At 37.7% G+C, this 19,874-nt stretch overlaps 1 protein-coding gene across 4 annotated transcripts in view; it reads left to right on the plus strand.

Moving 5' to 3' along the window:
* Positions 1-19,874, plus strand: part of PLD5 (phospholipase D family member 5) — a 125,360-nt gene that overhangs the window by 38,988 nt on the left and 66,498 nt on the right. For 3 of the 4 annotated variants that reach the window (XM_060753888.2, XM_060753890.2, XM_060753891.2), the window contains exon 2: positions 11,950-12,086. In XM_060753888.2, the coding sequence (XP_060609871.1) occupies positions 11,950-12,086 (137 nt within the window). Of the gene's footprint in view, positions 1-11,949; positions 12,094-19,874 lie in introns of those variants that run through there. The other variant, XM_060753892.2, reaches the window with a different exon arrangement.

Raw genomic sequence — 19,874 nt, forward strand, 5'->3', positions numbered from 1 at the left:
CTTCGATTCCTAAAGTTGCATAATTACAAGAACATTTGAGACGTTTCCAGCACTCTCTTTGCATTTGGGTATTGAGCCAGAATATCCCGTCATAAGCCATCCTGGTACCTGTTTCTGTGAGAGTCAATAAGCTACTTCTGTAAGATATATCATGTTTCTTTGATGTCTTGGAATTGTGTTCTGGAAAGAGGTATTTCTCACTTAATCAAGTCTTCTGTAACATTTGTCACCTTGGTCTGAGCTGCTTCAGTTTCCAATTCATTCTTGATTGCCTCCCTAGTGCTCTTGCAGGAGCAAACCTGTATTGTACCAATCTGAAGCCAGAGAATAACAGGAGTTGCTATGGTAACCAAGTTTTAGCCTTGGAGGGGATCTTCTGAACTCTGTTCTTGAGGGGCAAGAGAAGAAAAAGAATGACAGAGATTGGGGCCAAGAAGTACATGATCTGAAGCAGATAAAAGCATTCATCTTGAATCCCAGAGAATGGCACACTAATCTCAAGGCTCTCAATATAGTGGAATAAACTACATTAAGTCTATGGGCCTTAGGGAGGGATTACTAACGCTGAAAAAGTAGAAACAGGGAACTTTTTTATTGAATTCTTTATTGCAGACATTTGTAATTTTCTCTTCAAATTCCTGTTGTAGTTGACATAAGACGAACACTGCAAAGTACCAATCAGAAGTACCAATAAGAACACTGCAAAGTACCAATCAGAAGTACCAATTCATTTATTTATCATATCAGAAGCGAAATACAGTTGTAATGTATTTTTTTTAAAAAAACTTGGCATTATAATAAATGTCCTTTGGCCAATAGCTGGCCACTTGGAGTGCCTCTGGAGTTGCTGTAAGAAGGTCCTCAATTGTGCATGTGCAATAGATGTTCTGTCCTTTGCTCTTCTCCACGCTCGCATGTGGTGGAATCGTGGTGCCAGAGTGCAGTCTGCTCAGTGCCTTCCGAGTTGCCCAGTTTTCTGTGTGCCCAGGAGGGAGTCTCTCATTTGATATCATCCATGGCTTAAGGTTTCAGGTTTTAGCCTGCCTTTTTTTGGAGACTCTCTTGCTGAGGTGTTCCTGCGAGTATCTCTGTAAATCTTAGAAAACCATTTCTTGATTTAAGGCATTAGCGTGCTGGCTGATATCTGAACAGGGGATGGGCTGGAGATGTCACTGCCTTGGTCCTTTCATTATAGGCTGCTACTTTCCAGCGGATGTCAGGTGGTGCAATACCAGCTAACCAGTATAATTTCTCCAGTGGTGTAGGGCACTCCACAGTATGCCTCATTAAGAGCCACATCCACTGTTTAAGCATGGTGAGATGTGTTCTACACTGGGCATGCGTACTCAGCAGCAAGGTAGCAAAGCACAAGGGCAGATGTCTTTAATGTATCTGGTTGTTAACCCCAGGTTGTGGCAGTCAGCTTTTGTATGATATTATTTCTAGTACCCACTTTTTGCTTGATATTCAGGTAGTGCTTCTTGTAGGTCAGAGCACAGTCCAGGGTAACTCCCAGATATTTGAGTGTGCTGCAATGCTCCAGTGGGATTCCTTCCCAGGTAATCCTCAGAGCTCGAGATGCTTGTCTGTTCTTAAGATGAAAAGCACACCTCTGTGTTTTAGATGGATTAGGAATCAGCTGGTTTTCCCTGTAATATGCAGTAAGTGCATCTAAAGTTTCAGAGAGCTTCTATTCAACCATTTCAAAGCTTGGGTGATGATGGCATGATTGTCAAGGTAGATGAAACTCTCTATCCCATCTGGCAATGGCTGATCATTTGTGTAAATGTTGAACATTGATGAAGCAAGAACGCTCCCCTGAGGCAGGCCGTTCTTCCATTTTTGCCATCTGCTTCTCAGGCCCTGAGAAATGTGGCAAAGAAAGGCAGAAGTACCAATGAAACATAAATGCTAAAAAGGATAATGTATTGTTTAAAAAATATATAAGACCACACTATTATCCTCACTGTGGTTCAGGTGACTAATTTTAACACTGTGACTACTTATCCTCACAAAGTGTGTCATATCACATGCTTAAAGAAACTATATTGTTTAAAGAAATTGGGTCTATCAGCTTTTGGAAAACCATAATCTCCAAAACCTTTTGGAGAAAAATTCACAACCATTTGAAAATCATAAGCTTTTGTAAAAGTATGATCTTGCAGAGAAGAACCAAAAATTGTTTAAGTAAACTCAGTGGTATATATCCACATGTACTTATGTAAAATTGTTACACTGATAACCTGGTTGTCTCTGATCTGTTAGGAACAGAGATTTTGCCAATTCATGAAATACAGCAGTTCTTCAGAGGTGTTTTTTTCAGTGCCTAAAAACATCTAGTCTCCCATAAAACATCTTGCTTCCATATCATGTTCTCAAGAGGCAAAAGTAGACTTCGTTAAAAGTAACATATTTGGTTTATTCACAACCTTTATGTGTTCATATATTCCAATTCAAAGCAGATAATGTGGATTTTATTCAGATATATGGAACGGGCTCAAGTCTTCATCATTTAAAACTGTCACCAATAGGGCATTATGGTCCATAAAAATGCTGCTAGCTCTTTATGCAGTTCCATTAAATGTGTCAACACTTTTCCTTGAGACAACCCACCTTAATTCAGTGTGCAGCAGGAGAGATTCACGGTGGCTTCCCATGTCTTCACACGTTAGTTTGACAAGTTTTTTTTAAGAGGTCGTGATTTTATATAGTTTATTATTTTTAATGCCCTCATTCAAATTTCCACTTAGAATGTAATTTCTAGTTTTCTTAATTTGATTCAGCTTTTGTTTCTTCTTGAATTTCATTCAACTTTTATTTATTTTATTTTCCTGGAGTGGCTGTGGAGCTCCTGGGAAGTGCACAGGTTGGAAACCACTGCTATAGACCATTGCTTCTTAAAATTATATGTCCGGACCCTAAATAGGTCCCATGAGGGAAAATGGGAGTTGCCAAAAATTGGCACCCAGTAAATGGGATATAAGAGTAAAGTAGTAGTTGCAGTAGTAGTAGTAGTAGTAGTAGTAGTTAAGCCCTGCTTTACACAAGTGTTGCTGTCCACCAACATCTGCACTCAAACAACAGGGTAGAATCGCACCAACCTCCCCCTTAAACTCTTATAACTACTACATCCGTAAAAGACTGAAAATGCCATTAGAATCCCACAGTGAATCACTTTTCAGTTTTGAGATCAAGGCACTAGACCTGTCCTGGCAATCTAGGCTATATGTGGATAACGTTTCAAACTTGCATTTTCTGGGTAAAGTACAAAGGCTCAAAAGGTATAGATCAAACCATTATAGTAATCAAGTATGCGATTGAATGCATACACATTTTGACAGAGAGGAATTTTACATGAATTTTAAATGATAAGGACAATATTTAAGAGATGGCAGAGAGGCAGAATAATCATGATGATGTGTTGTTGTTGGGCTTGGCCTCATGTAAGTTGCTCCGAGTCCCTTGGGGAGATAGTGGCGGGGTATAAATAAAGTTATTATTATTATTATTATTATTATTATTATTATTATTTAAGTTTCAATAACTTTTACGTTTTGCTAAATTGCTTTAGCAGTTTTTTTATTATGTGTAATCCTTCACCCCAAAATATTACTCAGACTTATTGTCAGAGTTTTATATCAATTGAGTCATTTCTTAAGTGAAAAAGTTAGTAAGTATTTGTAAGGACCATGTCCAAGCATTGCATGGAGAACAACTGTTAAGCCACCTGTGATAGATTATTAGATGCTACAAATTGGGACTAAGCACTGTGTGTTGTAGAGAATGGAGAGAAAAGAATGAGTAATGAAAATGCTAGAGTAATGAAGAGATGAGAGCAAGAGCAAGAGATTGCTGAAGAGGCTGAAGAAAGGTTTGCTGGAGGATTGAGGATTGAAACTATTTTTGTGACTATTGTATATAAACATTTCTTTATTGGAAGACAGTTTGTTTTCTGTTGGGTATTCTCCTTGGGCAACGGGGTGCAGCTTCTGCAAAGGGGGTTTGGATGCTTGGAATCAACCCCAGCTTGAAAGCAGCGACACGATAGCTATGACACTTATGATTAAAAATCAAGCACAACATAGTAGATTTTGTGGTAGTTTGTGATTAGCTGTAGTCAGAAATCTCACAAAAGAGTCAGAATGTATTCTACTTTCTAGTCTTGAAGGACAGTTCCACAAAGAGAGCATCCCCAATTCATGTGACTTTCCAGATGCTGTTGGACTGCAAATTCCTTGATCCATCATCATTAGTTATGCTGTCTAAGGTTAATGAGATGTGCAGTTCAACAACATTAAGACTGTGCATCTGTGGGCATTCATGCCAGAGTAGAAAGGCTTTTAAATGCTTTGCCCAATGGAGGAAACTTGACTTGGAGACAGGAACTGATCAGGCCCTTAGTCTCCTTCCCATTGATCTGTGACCTCAATGTGCTATGTTTTTAATCAATTACACTGCAACTGGCTCATGAATATGTTCGGACAGTCTCATAAAACAAATTGTATTGGTTGCTCTCAGACAGGATGCATATCTGAAAGGAAAGGTGGTTAAATGTAGTATGGCAGTTGATGTTCTTAAAATAAACATGAAATAGAAGGATGATTTAAAAGATTACTAATGGATGCCAGTACAGAATGAGACTAATACTATTTATGGCAATTGCCCAGACCGTCTCACTGTAAAATAATGGACATTACAGTGTTTTCAGTGGAGCAACTTTATTGTTCTGAATGAAGATCTAGTCCAAGGGCAGGACAAAAATACAAGTTCCCCCTCTATTACAATAAAGCAAAATTACAAAGTTATGACTATAAACATATTTTGCTATGTTCTGGATATTCATACTGTATATCCTAATGGATAAATTGAAGGCAGGTTTAGGAATGAAAATTAGGGATTTTGATATGACTTGTGGATAAGATGAGGGTCATTCTGTGGTGAGAGGAAGTTCCAGTGTCTCCTTAGGCCAAACACTCATGGCCACTGGTGTCACCCCTTTTATGTCCAGGAATTCAAAAAGACCAAAAACAATGCTGTAGCAGCAAAAGTAGAAGGGGTAAGTGTTTCTTTTAGATTATCCCAGGATGGACTGTGCTAGCACCTTTGGGACTCTACTCTGAGAAAGGGATGGTTCATTTTTTATAAGGCTCCAGCACTTACATTGATCCATGAAAAAGTCAACACAGTTTTTGAGGGTCTGTTTGGTTTTTTTTACTAAAAATTTCTAGACTTACACAAGAGCATCCACTAGTTTTTCCTAAAATAGTATTGATTATTCTCTTCAACCCCATAATAAAATGTGTTGCCTTTCAAGCTATCATAAGATTCTGTTATTGATATTGAAAAGGCATTTGAATTCGGATTGTAGCTCTGTAATTTCTGGAAGCTGTTTGTGTTTGAATAAACACGGCTATCATTTTAAAACCACTAAGAAACATTTTCAAAATAATCCTGCATTCAATATGGAAGGTGTGACATAGTGGCTTAAGTATTGTTGTAGAACTCTGGAAGAAAAGTATTCAAATCCCTGCTCAATTATGGAAACTCACTGGTGACCTTGGGCAAGGCATACTCTGTCAGCTTAAGAACCAACAGCAAACTTCCTCTGAACAATTCTTTCCAAGCAAACCCTGGAATAGCATTGGGATAAGTCTGAGTTGACTTGAAGGTAGATAAAAACAACAATGTAACACTTTCAGACATCATGATATTTAGAAATACTTTATTTAGTGGGTTTAGGTAAAGATAAAGGTTTTCCCTTGACATTAAGTCCAGTCTTGTTTGACTCTGCGGGTTGGTGGTCATCTCCATTTCTAATCTGATGAGCCGGCGTTGTCTGTAGACATCTCCGAGGTCATGTGGCCGGCACAACTGCATGGAGCACCATTACCTTCCCATCAAAGCGCTACCTATTGATATACTCACATTTGCATGTTTTCAAACTTAGTGGTTTAAATGATAGCAAATGATGGAGTGAGTGATCTGGATTGTTACCTTCCAAACATATATCTCACTTAGATGTAACGTTTGTATTCATTACTTTCATTATGCAATTTCAGTGAAAAGACTTTTACTTCGCTTTTATGTGATATAAAATGAAATTTCATGTACTTTAAAATTGGTAGTCACAGTTTCAAACAACACCATAAAGGCACCGGATCTTAGCTGGTCCCAGAGGTTCAGCAGAGCATATCTGGTTAGTACTTGGATGGGAGTTCATTAATAAATACCATGTGTTATAGGATACAGGAAAGAATGGTTTGGATTGTTCTTCTGAACACACTTTGCCTAAGAAAACCCTGTGAAATCAAAGGAGTTGCCATAGGTTAATAGGCTACTTGGGCATGAACAAGCATAGTCACAATTTTATTATCTAAATGCTACATGGAAGTTATTTCAAATTCATTACACTGACATTTAGTTGATACATCCCTTGACATGCAAGACTTATCTCGGTATACATTATTCCAAAAGTAAATTTACCTTCTATGACACTATATACATTCCTTAGATATGTATCATCCATTACCCATACCAGTCCTCCATTAAGTACCACCAATTAAGAAATCTGTTAGCAACCATACCATTTAGTTTTCATATGACATGATGCATATGACTTATCTTTCAATGCCAAAAACATTTCCAATAAAAGCAAATATTCGATCATACTGAAATATTGAAAGCAAGCAAGGAGAAACATTTTTCTCAACTTGACTTTGAACAAACAGCATATAAATGCTATTTTATTGTTTTAATTTTTTTGGTTACTGAATGTTTTCATCTCTTAAAATATATAGTACTCTTTGTGTATCAAAATATGTCACAGACAAATAGTGCCGTATATTTATTTAGACTTTTTTTAGGGGGAACATTTGTCACTTTTCAGAAGTAACTAGTTCATCCCTTCAGGAAACAGAATGCTAGACTAGACAGAATTTATTTAGGAAGTTTAAATATTGGCAACTAGAGTTACTTTCAGCAGATTAGTCTAAAATATTCATAGTACATTAACTGTGTGAATACACTGTGAGCACAGATTGCACATGAGCATATTTGTCTCTTATTGAAAGAATATAGGCAGTGTTTCAAGGATAAAGATGAGGCTACATATTATTACACAAGTTCTTTTAAAACATGTATATGTGGGAGAGATGACAATGTGTTCAGCACTCATAGTGAAATTAGAAAAACCTGCTTCTTTCAAATAATTCAAAGGAAATGGAATTTTCTTGTGTTCTGTATAACTGTGAGGCATTATGCTTTGATAATGAATCTTAAAACACATAATATTGCACAGGATAAATCAACTATCACATGAGCCAAACAAAGCATCCCACTTCACCTGGCATCACCAAAGAAACAAAGGACACTTCCCAAGCCCCATCTGATGAGGTAGTTAGATGATTATATATTTTTTTGCATTTGTGTATTAAACATATAAATTATCTGGCTTCTTATGTCCAGGGATTCATTTAGTCCAGTGTCCTCTATTTTCCATAAAGGAGTGACATCTTTTCCTGCTACTTTTTTTCATGTCAGGAGCAACCTGAGAAACTGCAAGTCGCTTCTGGTTTGAGAGAATTGGCCGTCTTCAAGGACGTTGCCCAGGAGATGCTCGGATGTTTGATGTTTTACCATCCTTGCGGGAGGCTTCTCTCATGTCCTTGCATGGTGAGCTGGAGCTGACAGAGGGAATTCAACCTGCTCTCCCAGGATTTAAACTGCTGACCTGTTGGTCAGCAGTCTTGCCGGCACAAGGGTTTAACCCATTGTGCCAGTGGGGGCTCCTTCCTGCTACTAACACCTTTGTAGTTGTGTGGCACTTAGAAAATTTCCACTTGGCAGAAGAACAGAATTCAACAATTTTTTGAGAGATACTTTACTAATATAACATATATACTCATTACTCGTGTATAAATCAACCTTGTATATAGGGTGATTTTGTGGCAAAAATGGATTTTGATGTGCCTGCCTCATGCATGAGTTGAGACTCATTCCACATGGAGGAGGAAGTTCCAGCATCTCCACAGAGTGCCTCTGGCATTTTCCCATTCAAGTATCCAAAAAGGTGAGAAGTAGTACTGTGGTGGAGAGAGTAGATGGGGATGGTGCAGAATAGGTCTTGTCTTTCAGCATTTTACTCAGAAAAGGGGATTATTTCCTTTTTCATAAGAGTTAAAGTACTACACTTTCAGTGACCTGTGGATAAGTTGACCCAGTTTTTTTTGGTCACTTTTCTGGCTGAAATTTCAAAACATGTACATGGGTATATATTGTACTGCTTCTTAATAAATATAAACAATGAAATAAGAACAATACAAAGTAGACATTGGTTGTTCTGAATACTGGCTGCTTTTATGTTGCAGTAAATGGAATATAAATATTTTGGGGTACATTGTATTCATACTGTGAGCCAAGATACCAATGAACGCAATTCTGGTTCATGTTGAATATATTAGTTTAACCTTATGACAGGTTGGAGTGTTAAACAGATGCTTTTCAGAATTATGCTGCAGTCGCATTTCTATGTTTTTGGAACATATAAGGGTGATGCAATTATCTTTGTTCTCATTTAATTTCAGTGGAGCATAACAGTGTCACTGTTTTAAGTATTCTAATATATCAAAATGTCACTAGAGCTAAACAAATACAATACTTTCTTTTGGTTATGTTTCTATGTGCCATAATTTTGAGGTCTCATGAAAATATCCCCAGATTTTTTTTAAAAAAGAGGAAAATTCCTGAGATATATATAGCAAAATATTCTTTTTAACGGTAAATACATATTCAGGTTTCAAGAGCTATAGAGGATACCCAAGTTATGGGACTTTGTATCATAATGGAGTTGACATAAAGAAAAACCAGTACTTTTTTTTTTGCGCAGTCCATACCTTTCAAGTCTGATTTAATTCCCAGTTTTATTTATTAATTATTTATTTACAGTATTTATATCCTTCTTTTCTCACCCCTAGGGGGACTCAAAGCGGTTTTTAAGTCACCTATAAATGATTGCTTGCATTATTAATCTTTAATATATATGTTATGAGGCAAGATAATACTCAGAAACTGAATTTAACCATCTACTGTATTATACATTTCAACTTTTTATATGAAAACTAGGACATCTCTCTTCCAGCAGGCCTACCCAGTCAGTTTTAAAGTATGAATTTTCAACTCAACTCATGTGTTCATTATATTTTAATCTTTGTTCTCTGTGTTTTAATATATATATTTCACAGAAAAGAAGTTGTAATATATGTATTTTCTACAATATTTATGTGTTTTAAGCTATTGTGTTCTAAGCTATGTTGTAACCTGCCTCAAAGAGAGGTGGGTAATAATAATAATAATAATAATAGACAAGCAGCATCGAAGTGTGGTCTAGATGGCAAACGTCATTAATGAGGAAGAACACACAAGCAAAGAAAGAGTGCAGCAATTTGGGCCTTTGCCCGAGCCTGCTAGGAAGTGCCCCTTCTTTGCCTGTCCCCCTGGCAGAGGACTAAGAAGGAAAAGCATCTGGAAAATAGAAATTGCATTTAATTGGGACTGCCACAATCAAATCAGGACAACATACAGTAATGCTCTATATTGGGAGCAGGAAGGAATCAGCCATGAGAAATATCTGGATAAATATGCAGCGAGTACCTTATTTGCTGAGTTCAAAACAACAGCAACAACTTGATTAAATAAATGTTTGGTATGATGAAGGAGGTTTTTATCCTTTCATTATAAAAACAGAAGGACAAGGCTCATTGAAACTTCATGAATGTTATGCAAGAGAGAATGGAAGAAGAATGTTGTTTTCCTACAATGGCTTCTTAAAACCTGCTTTGTGCTTTTTGGCAGAATGCTGACTATCAGGACAACTGACTCTAAGCGGTTTTATGCCCATTTTTCCACATTATGCTTAACTTAAGCACTCCTTTTCTGGCAGTAGATTCTAGACAGTTTGGAACCAGAAAAAGTTTCTATTAAACACAATAAAGGTTTTATTATTGTATTTTTTCATAATATGACCCCCACTGCATTTCAAAGATACCTTTAAATTATATTGCATTATATTATATTAGGTGACAATTGAAATGTATTGTGGGATAACATCAGTCCATTTCATAGAATCATATTTGAGCTATCTAAAGGACCACAAACACAATCAAGGCCAATCCAGGAACACAGAAATAAAGCTCTTCTGGGAAATGTCCATCCAATCTCTGTTTGAAGACGCCAAATATGGAAAGTCCACTGCCCTCTGAGGCAATCTACTGTTGAACATTAGTTGTGTTGTCAAAAACGAGACCCCAAAAGTATGAACCCCAGAATCCATGGGGATTCTGCCAGAATCCATGGCTACATAGGGACTGAAAGGGAGGCAGTGTTGACCCTTTCTCTACATTCAAGCCACCTTTCATTAAACTTCCCAAGAATGTTGTACAAGTACTATAGACACCTCAGGTCTCCGGAGATGACCACAGTTATGTTGTCGAAGACTTTCATGGCTGGAATCACTTGGTTGCTGTGAGTTTTTTGGGCAGTATTGCCATGTTCCAGTAGCATTCTCTCCTGACATTTTGCCTGCATCTGTGGCCAGCATCTTCAGAGGTCTACTGGAAATGAGTCCAGTGGAGTGTGTGTGTGTGTGTATCTGAAATGTCCAGGATGGGGAAGAACCCTTGTCTGTTTGAAGCAAGTGTGAATGCTGCAGTTAGCAAGCTTGATTAGCATTGAGTAGCCTTGCAGCTGTAAGGTTATTCAGTGGGGGAATTTGCATAGAGGTAGCCTGGTTGTTGTTTGCCTGGAGGCATCCTTTGTTTAACTGGCACTTGATTGTTTGCTGTCTGGAATTCCTCTGTTTCTGTGTGGTGTTCTTCATTTACTGTCTTGATTCTGGTGTTTTTTTTTTTAAATACTGGTAACCAGATTTTGTTCATTTTCAGTTTCCTCCTTTCTGTTGAAATTGTCCACATGCTTGTGGATTTCCATGACTTCTCTATGTAGTCTGACAGAATGTTTGTCAGAGTGGTCCAGCATTTCTGTGTTCTCCAATAATGTTCTGTGTCCAGGTTGGTTCACCAAGTGCTCTGCTATAGCTGACTCCTCTGGTTGAATTAGTCTGCAGTGCCTTTCATGTTCTTTAATTCATGTTTGGGTGCACTGAAATGGAATGGGAGTTGTGTAGGTATGGGAAGGAACAAACATTATAATAGAAGTGGTCTTTACAGCTCAGTGTTTTTGGATATTACAGTATGACTCTCTTATCCACAGATGCAATATTCAGTTTCATTTACCTGTGCATCAAAATAAATCCCAGTCCCTCCACTAGAAGAGTTTGTAAACTTCTCAAAGTTCACCAGTGTGATTCTATGGTGTGCATCTGGGCCAAGTATAGTCAAAATATAGAGTTTCTTTATTAGCCATGTTTCAGATATCCATGAAGAATATTGTAATATTTTTCTGTGGATATGGGGACTGTATTATATAGCAATAATGTTACACAATATTGTTCCTACAGGGTGCTTCTTTCAATTTCAAACTATTTTTTTTATGTGAATGTTCACGCCATAGTGTCTGTAAGTTAAAAGGAGTGACATGATTATTTTGTTGGAAAAGCAACTGTTTCATATTCTAATGTGTGATACCCATTTTTAAAGTATTAATTTACATAGAGGTGATTTTAATATAAATTTCCATTATGGCCAGACTGTAAAAAAAACAAAACAGTTAAATGTTCTTATCAAGATTCAGAGACTATATTTTGGAGTTTTAGTAATTTTAAATAAGTTTTAAATCAAACCAAATGAGATTCAAAAATGTTTTTTTTTATTAAACTTGTTATGCTAATGATCATTACAACATACTGTACTCAGTTCTTTTTACCAGCATAAGAATTACAATTTCATTTCCTGGCATTTTTATTGTCTCCATTTTAATCTCCTTAATCTCTTTCAGTCCCAGCAGAAATGCATTGTGATCTTTGCACTGGTTTGCTGCTTTGCAATTCTGGTTGCACTGATATTTTCGGCTGTGGATATTGTGGGAGAAGATGAGGATGGCCTTTCAGAAAAGAACTGTCAAAATAACTGTCGGTAAGAGGTAACAAAGAAAACTTCTCTCTAGGGGTTGGTGGCAATATCAATGCATGAGAAAAATAGGAACCATACAAAGTTACAATTGGAATAACATTAATTTTTAACTGTGTTTGCTAAAACAAAAGAAGGAGTTGCCTCTGGGAGATGGGGGGGATAAATAAAGTATTATTATTATTATTATTATTATTATTATTATTATTTGAATTTATGAGGCCAGTATTAGAGTCAGAATACTGAAATTGTACTTTTAGATTTTTTGCATCTGATAACACAAACTGTTTCAACTTAAGGTTCTTTTTGTGCTGATAGTTTTTTAAAAAATGAACAACACCTAATGTAGTACAGCAGCATGATTCTGGTTGTTGCCTATGGGATTGCTGCACAAACATAATAGAGGTACATTAGAGCCCGAATGTACAAACAACTGTGATTGCACCGTCTCAATTTTATTACTAGCTATGCTCTACTTCCTTTCAAGTGAAGCAGGAAACTGACAATAGAAGGGCGCCACTAAAGGAAAAGGAAAAGATTTGAATAGGATTCTAGCAATGAGCTTCCTGATTATCCAGCAGGAAGCAAATTATGTAAATTTAATAGTTTCTCCATGGGGCAATTCCGAGTTGGACTTCCTGTCCTATGATTTCTCTTTTAAACATCTGATGAAGAACCTTCTTCTGTATCATTGAAAGCAAGCCTTTCTCCAAATGCCACTAGAGCAGGCATGGGCAAACTTGGGCTTTCCAAGTGTTTTGGACTTGGAGAGCCCAAATGGAGACAATAAAAAAACGTTTCCTGACTTTCCTTTTCCCTTCACTTTCTGCCTCTGAAAGAGAAGAGGAAGGGGAGGAAAGGGCAGAGAGGTGACTTGGGGAGAACCTCCCCACCCTGGCCTGGCATGCGGCCCCCAAATTCGATATAGTGGAATACCAGTCTTTGTTGGTTTTTCAGAAGAGACTTTTCAAGGTTACTGTAAAAAATTAATACTCAGACGGAAGTTATATGCACATTTGTGGGCTGTGTGGAAAGGAAACATATCATACTATCAATAGGTCAGTCTCAGCAAATATCTTCATTGCTTTTCAGGGCCAGGCTTCCCTAGCCTTTCAACAACGGTCTCTGCTCAGGTGCTTTCTTCTAGCTAGGAGAGAAGAGACTGAATTTAAACCAACATTCTGGGCTTTGAAGCCAGCAGAAGCAATTTGATTGACTTCAAAACCCAGCATTTTTTTTATAAACTTCATCTCTGTTGTCAGGAGAGAATAATTTTAATTTTTCACTGGGGAGCTTTGTAACTGTCATCTGCCAACTTGAAAGTTCAATATCACATGAAAACTACTCCCCAGTTTTTCAAACCCAATGAGAGAGTGAGGAAAGTGTCATAAATTAGTCTCCGAATAGTTCAGATGGAAGCCTATGAACCAACAATGTCATGTACATTTTTGTGTTTCATGGCAATCATATTTGTCAGTTGTGTTTTACATGCTTTGTAAACTGGTGGCTTTCCAAGAAAATAATAATGATATACAGACTTCTGTATTACAATATAATAAATATATCTAGCTGCTCTGTCATTGCATCAAAAATGGGCAGGTCTTGGACCCAAGTGAGGGAAAGAAAGTTACAAGTGAGCCTCTTCAGAAAGGCCAGGTGATGCTATCCACTTCACCTGGCCTCCATGACAAAGGAGGGGGGCAATGGGGTGAATCTGTCACCCTGCACACAGCTCCCTCTTGGCAACGCTTTCCCCATCACATGAGGAAAGCATCACCCTCCTGGAGAGCCTCCTGCCTTCTGGGGAAGCTTCCAATGTGCAAGGGCACTTCTACCTCAGTTGAGGGCAGAGCCTTTGCCAGAAGCCACACAATGTTGTGTGATGGCCAGTGTGGGGCTCTGTCCTGAAGATGACTTGGAAGCAAGCATCCTAGGATGCTGATTTCAGTAAGTATGATGAGGTCCAAAGAGTCAATAGTACTAGCAAGTAGAAGGAAGGGAATGAGAAGGGTGAGCAGGTGGGTGTTTTCAGTGGAAATCAAGGTAAAAGCAAGACTCCCAACAGCTGACAGAGACCTAGACGACGTGGTCAGTCAGCTATGGCTTCAGTTGCCTGAGGGGCGAGGGTGGAGAGGAGAAATAGCACTTTCACTCCATGGCCCAGGCAAGCAGCTGCCTCAGGTATTCATTAAATGCTTTGCTTCTGAGAGCAGCTCCTGAACATCTCATGGCTGCTCTGAATTAGTTGCGGACAGGCATATACTAAGTGCATAAAATACAGGCATAAAATAGTGAAGTAGGGCAGGTGGTCATGAGAGAGGATGCTAGTTGTTGTTGGTAGCTACTATACATTCCCCCTGCTCATAAAAAGATTTGGTGGGGGGTGGGGGTGGGGATCTACAACCTTGAAAAAATGCACTTTGTTGTTGTAGGTTTTTCAGGTTGTATGGCCATGTTCTAGAAGCATTCTCTCTTGACGTTTTGCCTGCATCTGTGGTAAGCATCCTCACAACCTCTGAGGATGCTTGCCACAGATGCAGGCAAAACATCAGGAGAGGATGCTTCTAGAACATGGCCATACAACCCGAAGAAGCTACAACAACTCAGTGATTCTGGCCATGAAAGCCTTTGACAATACAATGCACTTTGTCTTGAGTCAATCCATGGCAGTCTTTGTCTATTGCCCTACTTTCGTTAGCATGCTCAGGAGATCCTGGGATGGGAAGGAAGGACCACTGGTATGACAACTTATCAAGCGAAATCTTTTCTATTTTCACTTAGAGATGCATTTTCTAACCTTCTGCACATACATTGTTTTACATTTAGTATTTTTTTCTATTCTTATTTCAGTTATGTTACAACAGATGACTTCAAGTCTCCCAAGTTTCTAAAACTGGATCTTTCTTTTTAATTTTGTTTTAATACAAAATCTGTGATCTCTGACACCAAAGGAATGTCTTAGTTTCATTTTGATACACTATCTATAAATACACTATCTATAAATCAAATAAATGCCTTGCAAGAAGGTGGATGTAATTACATTCCAGGAAAAGGGGTCAAAACTGCAGCAAAGAGGGTCAGTTTAGTCCTGCACCCAATTCTGTCTGTAATCACATGGACTAGATTAAAATTACAAAAAATATATAAGAGAACCTTGCCAAAGCTTCCACTCATTAAGTTTAGGGAGCTTCCTAGAGCTTAATCTGAAGAACTGCACAGTTCTCTGAAACCTTAAATTTAGCAACCTTTAAGAACATTTGTCTTTTATCAGTCTCCAAAAATGGAGAACAGGAAAGAAAAGAAATGAAAAAGAGGAGAAAAATGGGAAAGCCTTGGATTATAGTTATCTAAACTTCACAAGTTCTTCTTCGTTCATATTAAAAAAACTTGTCCTATCTAAACACTGTCCAGATTAGAGTGGATAGAGTATTTTTCTAAAATTTCACGGAGTTATCTATTTGAAGATACGCCTACCTAAATGTTTCTTTCCACCTCGAAGCAACAGGAACAGTTAACTCATACAAATGCATGAAGAAACAGAACTGTTGCCACAGCAGAGGAAATTTTAGACTCACAGCTCCATTATACCTAAGGCTGGAACATTAAATTTTAAAAGTAATTATTTGCTGCTCCTCCTCTTTTCACTTATTATCAGAACTAACCTATTCATCTTATTCATTGTTGGAGATTGCTACATTAAAATTACAGTTTCTCTAATCATTTAACCTTTTTATTTTAAAAAATATACTTTATTTTTTTTAAATACAAAAGAGTTGAATAAAATCTTAATTATATCCCTATAATGTCCCAGCTGTAAACCATTTAGTTCTCCCAGAATTCTTTCTCAGATACAATGATATGGGACTGCCTTTCAGTGAGGGCTGCACTTCCCTTCAGCTATTAGGCATGATTTCCTTATATGAATTTTTTTTGGTCTGGAGTAACATCTACATTTATTCTCCAGCTTTGTTGGTGCAGTAGAGTCTTCCTTATCCAATCTTCACTCATCCAACGTTCTGTATTATCCAATGCAGTCTGCCTCTCACCTGGATCCATAGCTTTTTCAATACATCGTGATGTTTTGGTGCTAAATTCATAAATACTGTAATTACTACACAACGTTACCATGTATTGAACTGCTTTTTTTTCAATTTGTTGTAAAATATGATGTTTTGGTGTTAAATTTGTAAAATCATAACGTAATTTGACATTTAGTAGGCTTTTTCTTAATCCCTCCTTATTATCCAACGTTTTTGCTTATCCAGTGTTCTGCTGGCCCATTTATGTTGGATAATCGAGACTCTACTGTATAAAGATTATTGCACTGTTCCTGGTGTAGGTTAATTCAGAAGTCTGTATGTTTTGGTTCTTGTGGGTTTTTTCGGGCTATGTTTGTTTTGTCCAAGGCAATGTATGTATGTTTCGGGCTCTGTATGTTTTGTCCAAGGCAATGAGCAAACCAGAAATCACAAACAATTCATTGGGAGCTTTAATCATACTTTTTCTTGCAAAGAGAAAAGGGGGGCTATATATTGATACTTTCTCTATCACTGAATCTACAATCTCTATCTTGTGAATTGATTTTCTTGTTCAGTGTTACATCATCTGACCAGTTGCAAATCTACATACATGCAGTGGCCCATACACTAAGCCAGTTTTTTTTAAAAAACAAACAAAAAAACTTGTGCGCCAGCTGCGTCCGTACCTTGGGAGGGCTGACTTGGCCACGGTAGTACACGCTTTGGTTACATCCCGCTTAGATTACTGCAACGCTCTCTATGTGGGGTTGCCTCTGAAGACTGCCCGGAAGCTGCAGCAAGTACAACGCACGGCAGCCAGATTACTAACAGGTGCGGGGTACAGGGAGCACACCACTCCGCTGTTACTCGAACTCCACTGGCTGCCGATTAGCTTCTGAGCACAATTCAAAGTGCTGTTGTTAACCTATAAAGCCCTAAACGACTCCGGCCCTGTTTACCTCTCCGATTGTCTGGAGGGGCCCTGCTCTCGGTCCCTCCGCCTGCACAAGCACGGCTGGTGGGGACGAGGGACAGGGCCTTCTTGATGGTGGCCCCTCGACTTTGGAACTCCCTGCCATTAGAGATCAGAACTGCCCCCTCCCTCATGACGTTCAGGAAACTAACAAAGACCTGGTTGTGGAACGCGGCATTTGACAACTGATTTAATTCTTTGCCCACATGAAAGGAGGATGATGAATGGGATTGTGAGGGTGTCGGATGATTTGGCTCTTTTAACTGGGATGATAATGTTTTAATGTGTATGGTGCTGATATTTTAATTGTGCAATGAAGTGGCATTGTGTTGTTGTTGTATGTTTTTTGTATGTTAACACATGTTGTAAACCAGTCCGAATCCCTCTTTGAAGGTGAAAGGGTCGGTATATAAAACCTCGAAATAAATAAATAATAAATAAATTTCTTTCTCTATGACTTAATGTTTACGCTGTCATAAATGATGAAAAGTTATCGGAAAACTTTTAAAGCTTGTATTGTCGAAGGCTTTCATGACTGGAAACACTGGGTTGCTGTGAGAATTTCCCCTGTTGTTTGAGTGTTCTTTTTCATTTACAGTCCTGATTTTATTTATTATTTTTTTTTAAAAAATACTGGTAGCCAGATTTTGTTCATTTTCATGGTTTCCTTCTTTCTATTGAAATTGTCCACACGCTTGTGGATTTCAATGGTTTCTCTGTGTAGTCTGACATGGTGGCTGTTAGAGTGGTCCAGCATTTCGGTGTTCTCAAATCATATGCTGTGTCCAGGTTGGTTCATCAGGTGCTCTGTTATGGTTGACTTCTCTGGCTGAATTAGTCTGCAGTGCCTTTCATGTTCCTTGATTCATGTTTGGGTGCTGCATTTGGTGGTCCCTATGTAGACTTGTCTACAGCTGAATGGTTTACGGGCTAACACCTCCCAACAAAGGATTCCCCTAGCAGGAATTAGCCAACTTTGAAGTTACAAGGCTATTCAATTTTAATCAAGATGGCCAGTTGCAACATTCACACTTGCCTTAAACAAACAAAAATTCTTTTTCCCACCCTGGACATTCCACAGATATATAAACCTCATTTGCTTAGATCTCACAACCTCTGTGGATGCCTACCATACATATGGGCAAAACGGCAGGAGAGTATGCTTCTGGAGTATGGCCATACAGCCTGGAAAACTCTCAGCAACCCAGTGATTCTGGCCATAAAAGCCTTTGACAACACATATTTTAGTTCTTGGTGACCACTGGTGGTCCACAGATCACAGGTTGGGAACCAATATTCTACACGCAAGGACTATGTGGTACCATAAAATGATGATCTCCCCAGGCAACATATCAATTTCTTAAATCCTTACATAGATACTAGTCTGAGTCTTATTGCTTGTTCCAGCTAGAAGAGATCCATTGAGTTGTTGGGGTTTAGCTATGTGTAGATTCATGATTTAAAAATTGATTTGGTGTAGTATTTCTTCACTCTCATGATAGAACTAAGATTTTAATGATGATGGATGCCTTAGGATAATGAAATAATTACAAAATAAAGTTCATGGGGCAGTCTACATTTGTAGTGTCATAGATATAAATCCTTTTAGAATGCAAAACACCACTATTTAAAAATCATATATTAGTTAATACGACTCGAAATAGTAGGATTGCAATTAGATGTGTTTTGCTTTGTTCTTTATATAATTCCGTTTGGATATAATATGGAAGAAAGATGCTGTTCTATTCAATATTGTATTCTTATTGAATTAATATTCTGGGCACCCCGGTGTTTCAAATATAATGCTATGAGAAAGGAAAAGATAAATGACTTCAGGCCAGAAACCTCCTCAATACTGAATGTTACATAGATTCTTTGCACGTCCCCAAAGGTCATATATCTTGCTTACAAAGACAGCCCCGAGGACAGGATATTGGTAATAGTATTTAACCTTTCTTCTCTGAAGCATTTTCTCTCTCTAAAGCATTCAATATTTTATATGCTTGGTCTTGATGTAGAATTAATACTGATTGTAGCACTCAATTGATGCATACATCTAATGTATTTTGGAATAAATATGCCTCTTCTTGAGAGAGAATCATTTATTACTATTTCATATGTTAAAAAAATGAATAACATAGAATGTAATAAGGATACCATTAATGACTTCAATTTACAGTGTTATTTCTGAAGTTTGGCAAACTCATAATAAATTATTATAATAATCATAATAAATTAAATAGCTAAAGAACACAGTTCATGAGATAATTCCCTCCCAAACTTTCAGTTTTCTTGGTCACATTGCAAAAAGGTTTCTGAATACAGGTTCAACTTTACCGACTTTCTAGACATCTGACATTTATGGCAGTCTGTGAAGATCTAGTTGAAAATGCTAGCCAAATTCACTGCTTAAGCTTTATAGCAGTATGTCATCAGACATAAAAGATCTCAGGATTGACATTTAACTAAAAGACGAGAAAGCAGCTGTGAGAGCAAGTATGTGCTGCAAAGAGATAACTTCCCTAATACAGCTTATGGAAAAACCTGTTTGTTTTTAATCATAATGCCCACAAAGGTTTAACACTGTTATCTTATATTACTGTTGAATGCAGAATAATCAAATAATAAGGAATTGTGATTATTTTATAATCTATTATTTTAATATTTATAGCTCAAACTAAGAACTCTTTATCATTTGATGTGGAAATTGGGAGTATGCACATTATAAACTCACACCATATCCTCATGCAGAATGGTGAGAAGGGAAGGGTCTCTAATAGAAGTCAGAATAAAGCACTACAT

Source organism: Anolis sagrei, chromosome 1, assembly GCF_037176765.1.
Source record: "Anolis sagrei isolate rAnoSag1 chromosome 1, rAnoSag1.mat, whole genome shotgun sequence".
NCBI lineage: Eukaryota > Metazoa > Chordata > Lepidosauria > Squamata > Dactyloidae > Anolis > Anolis sagrei.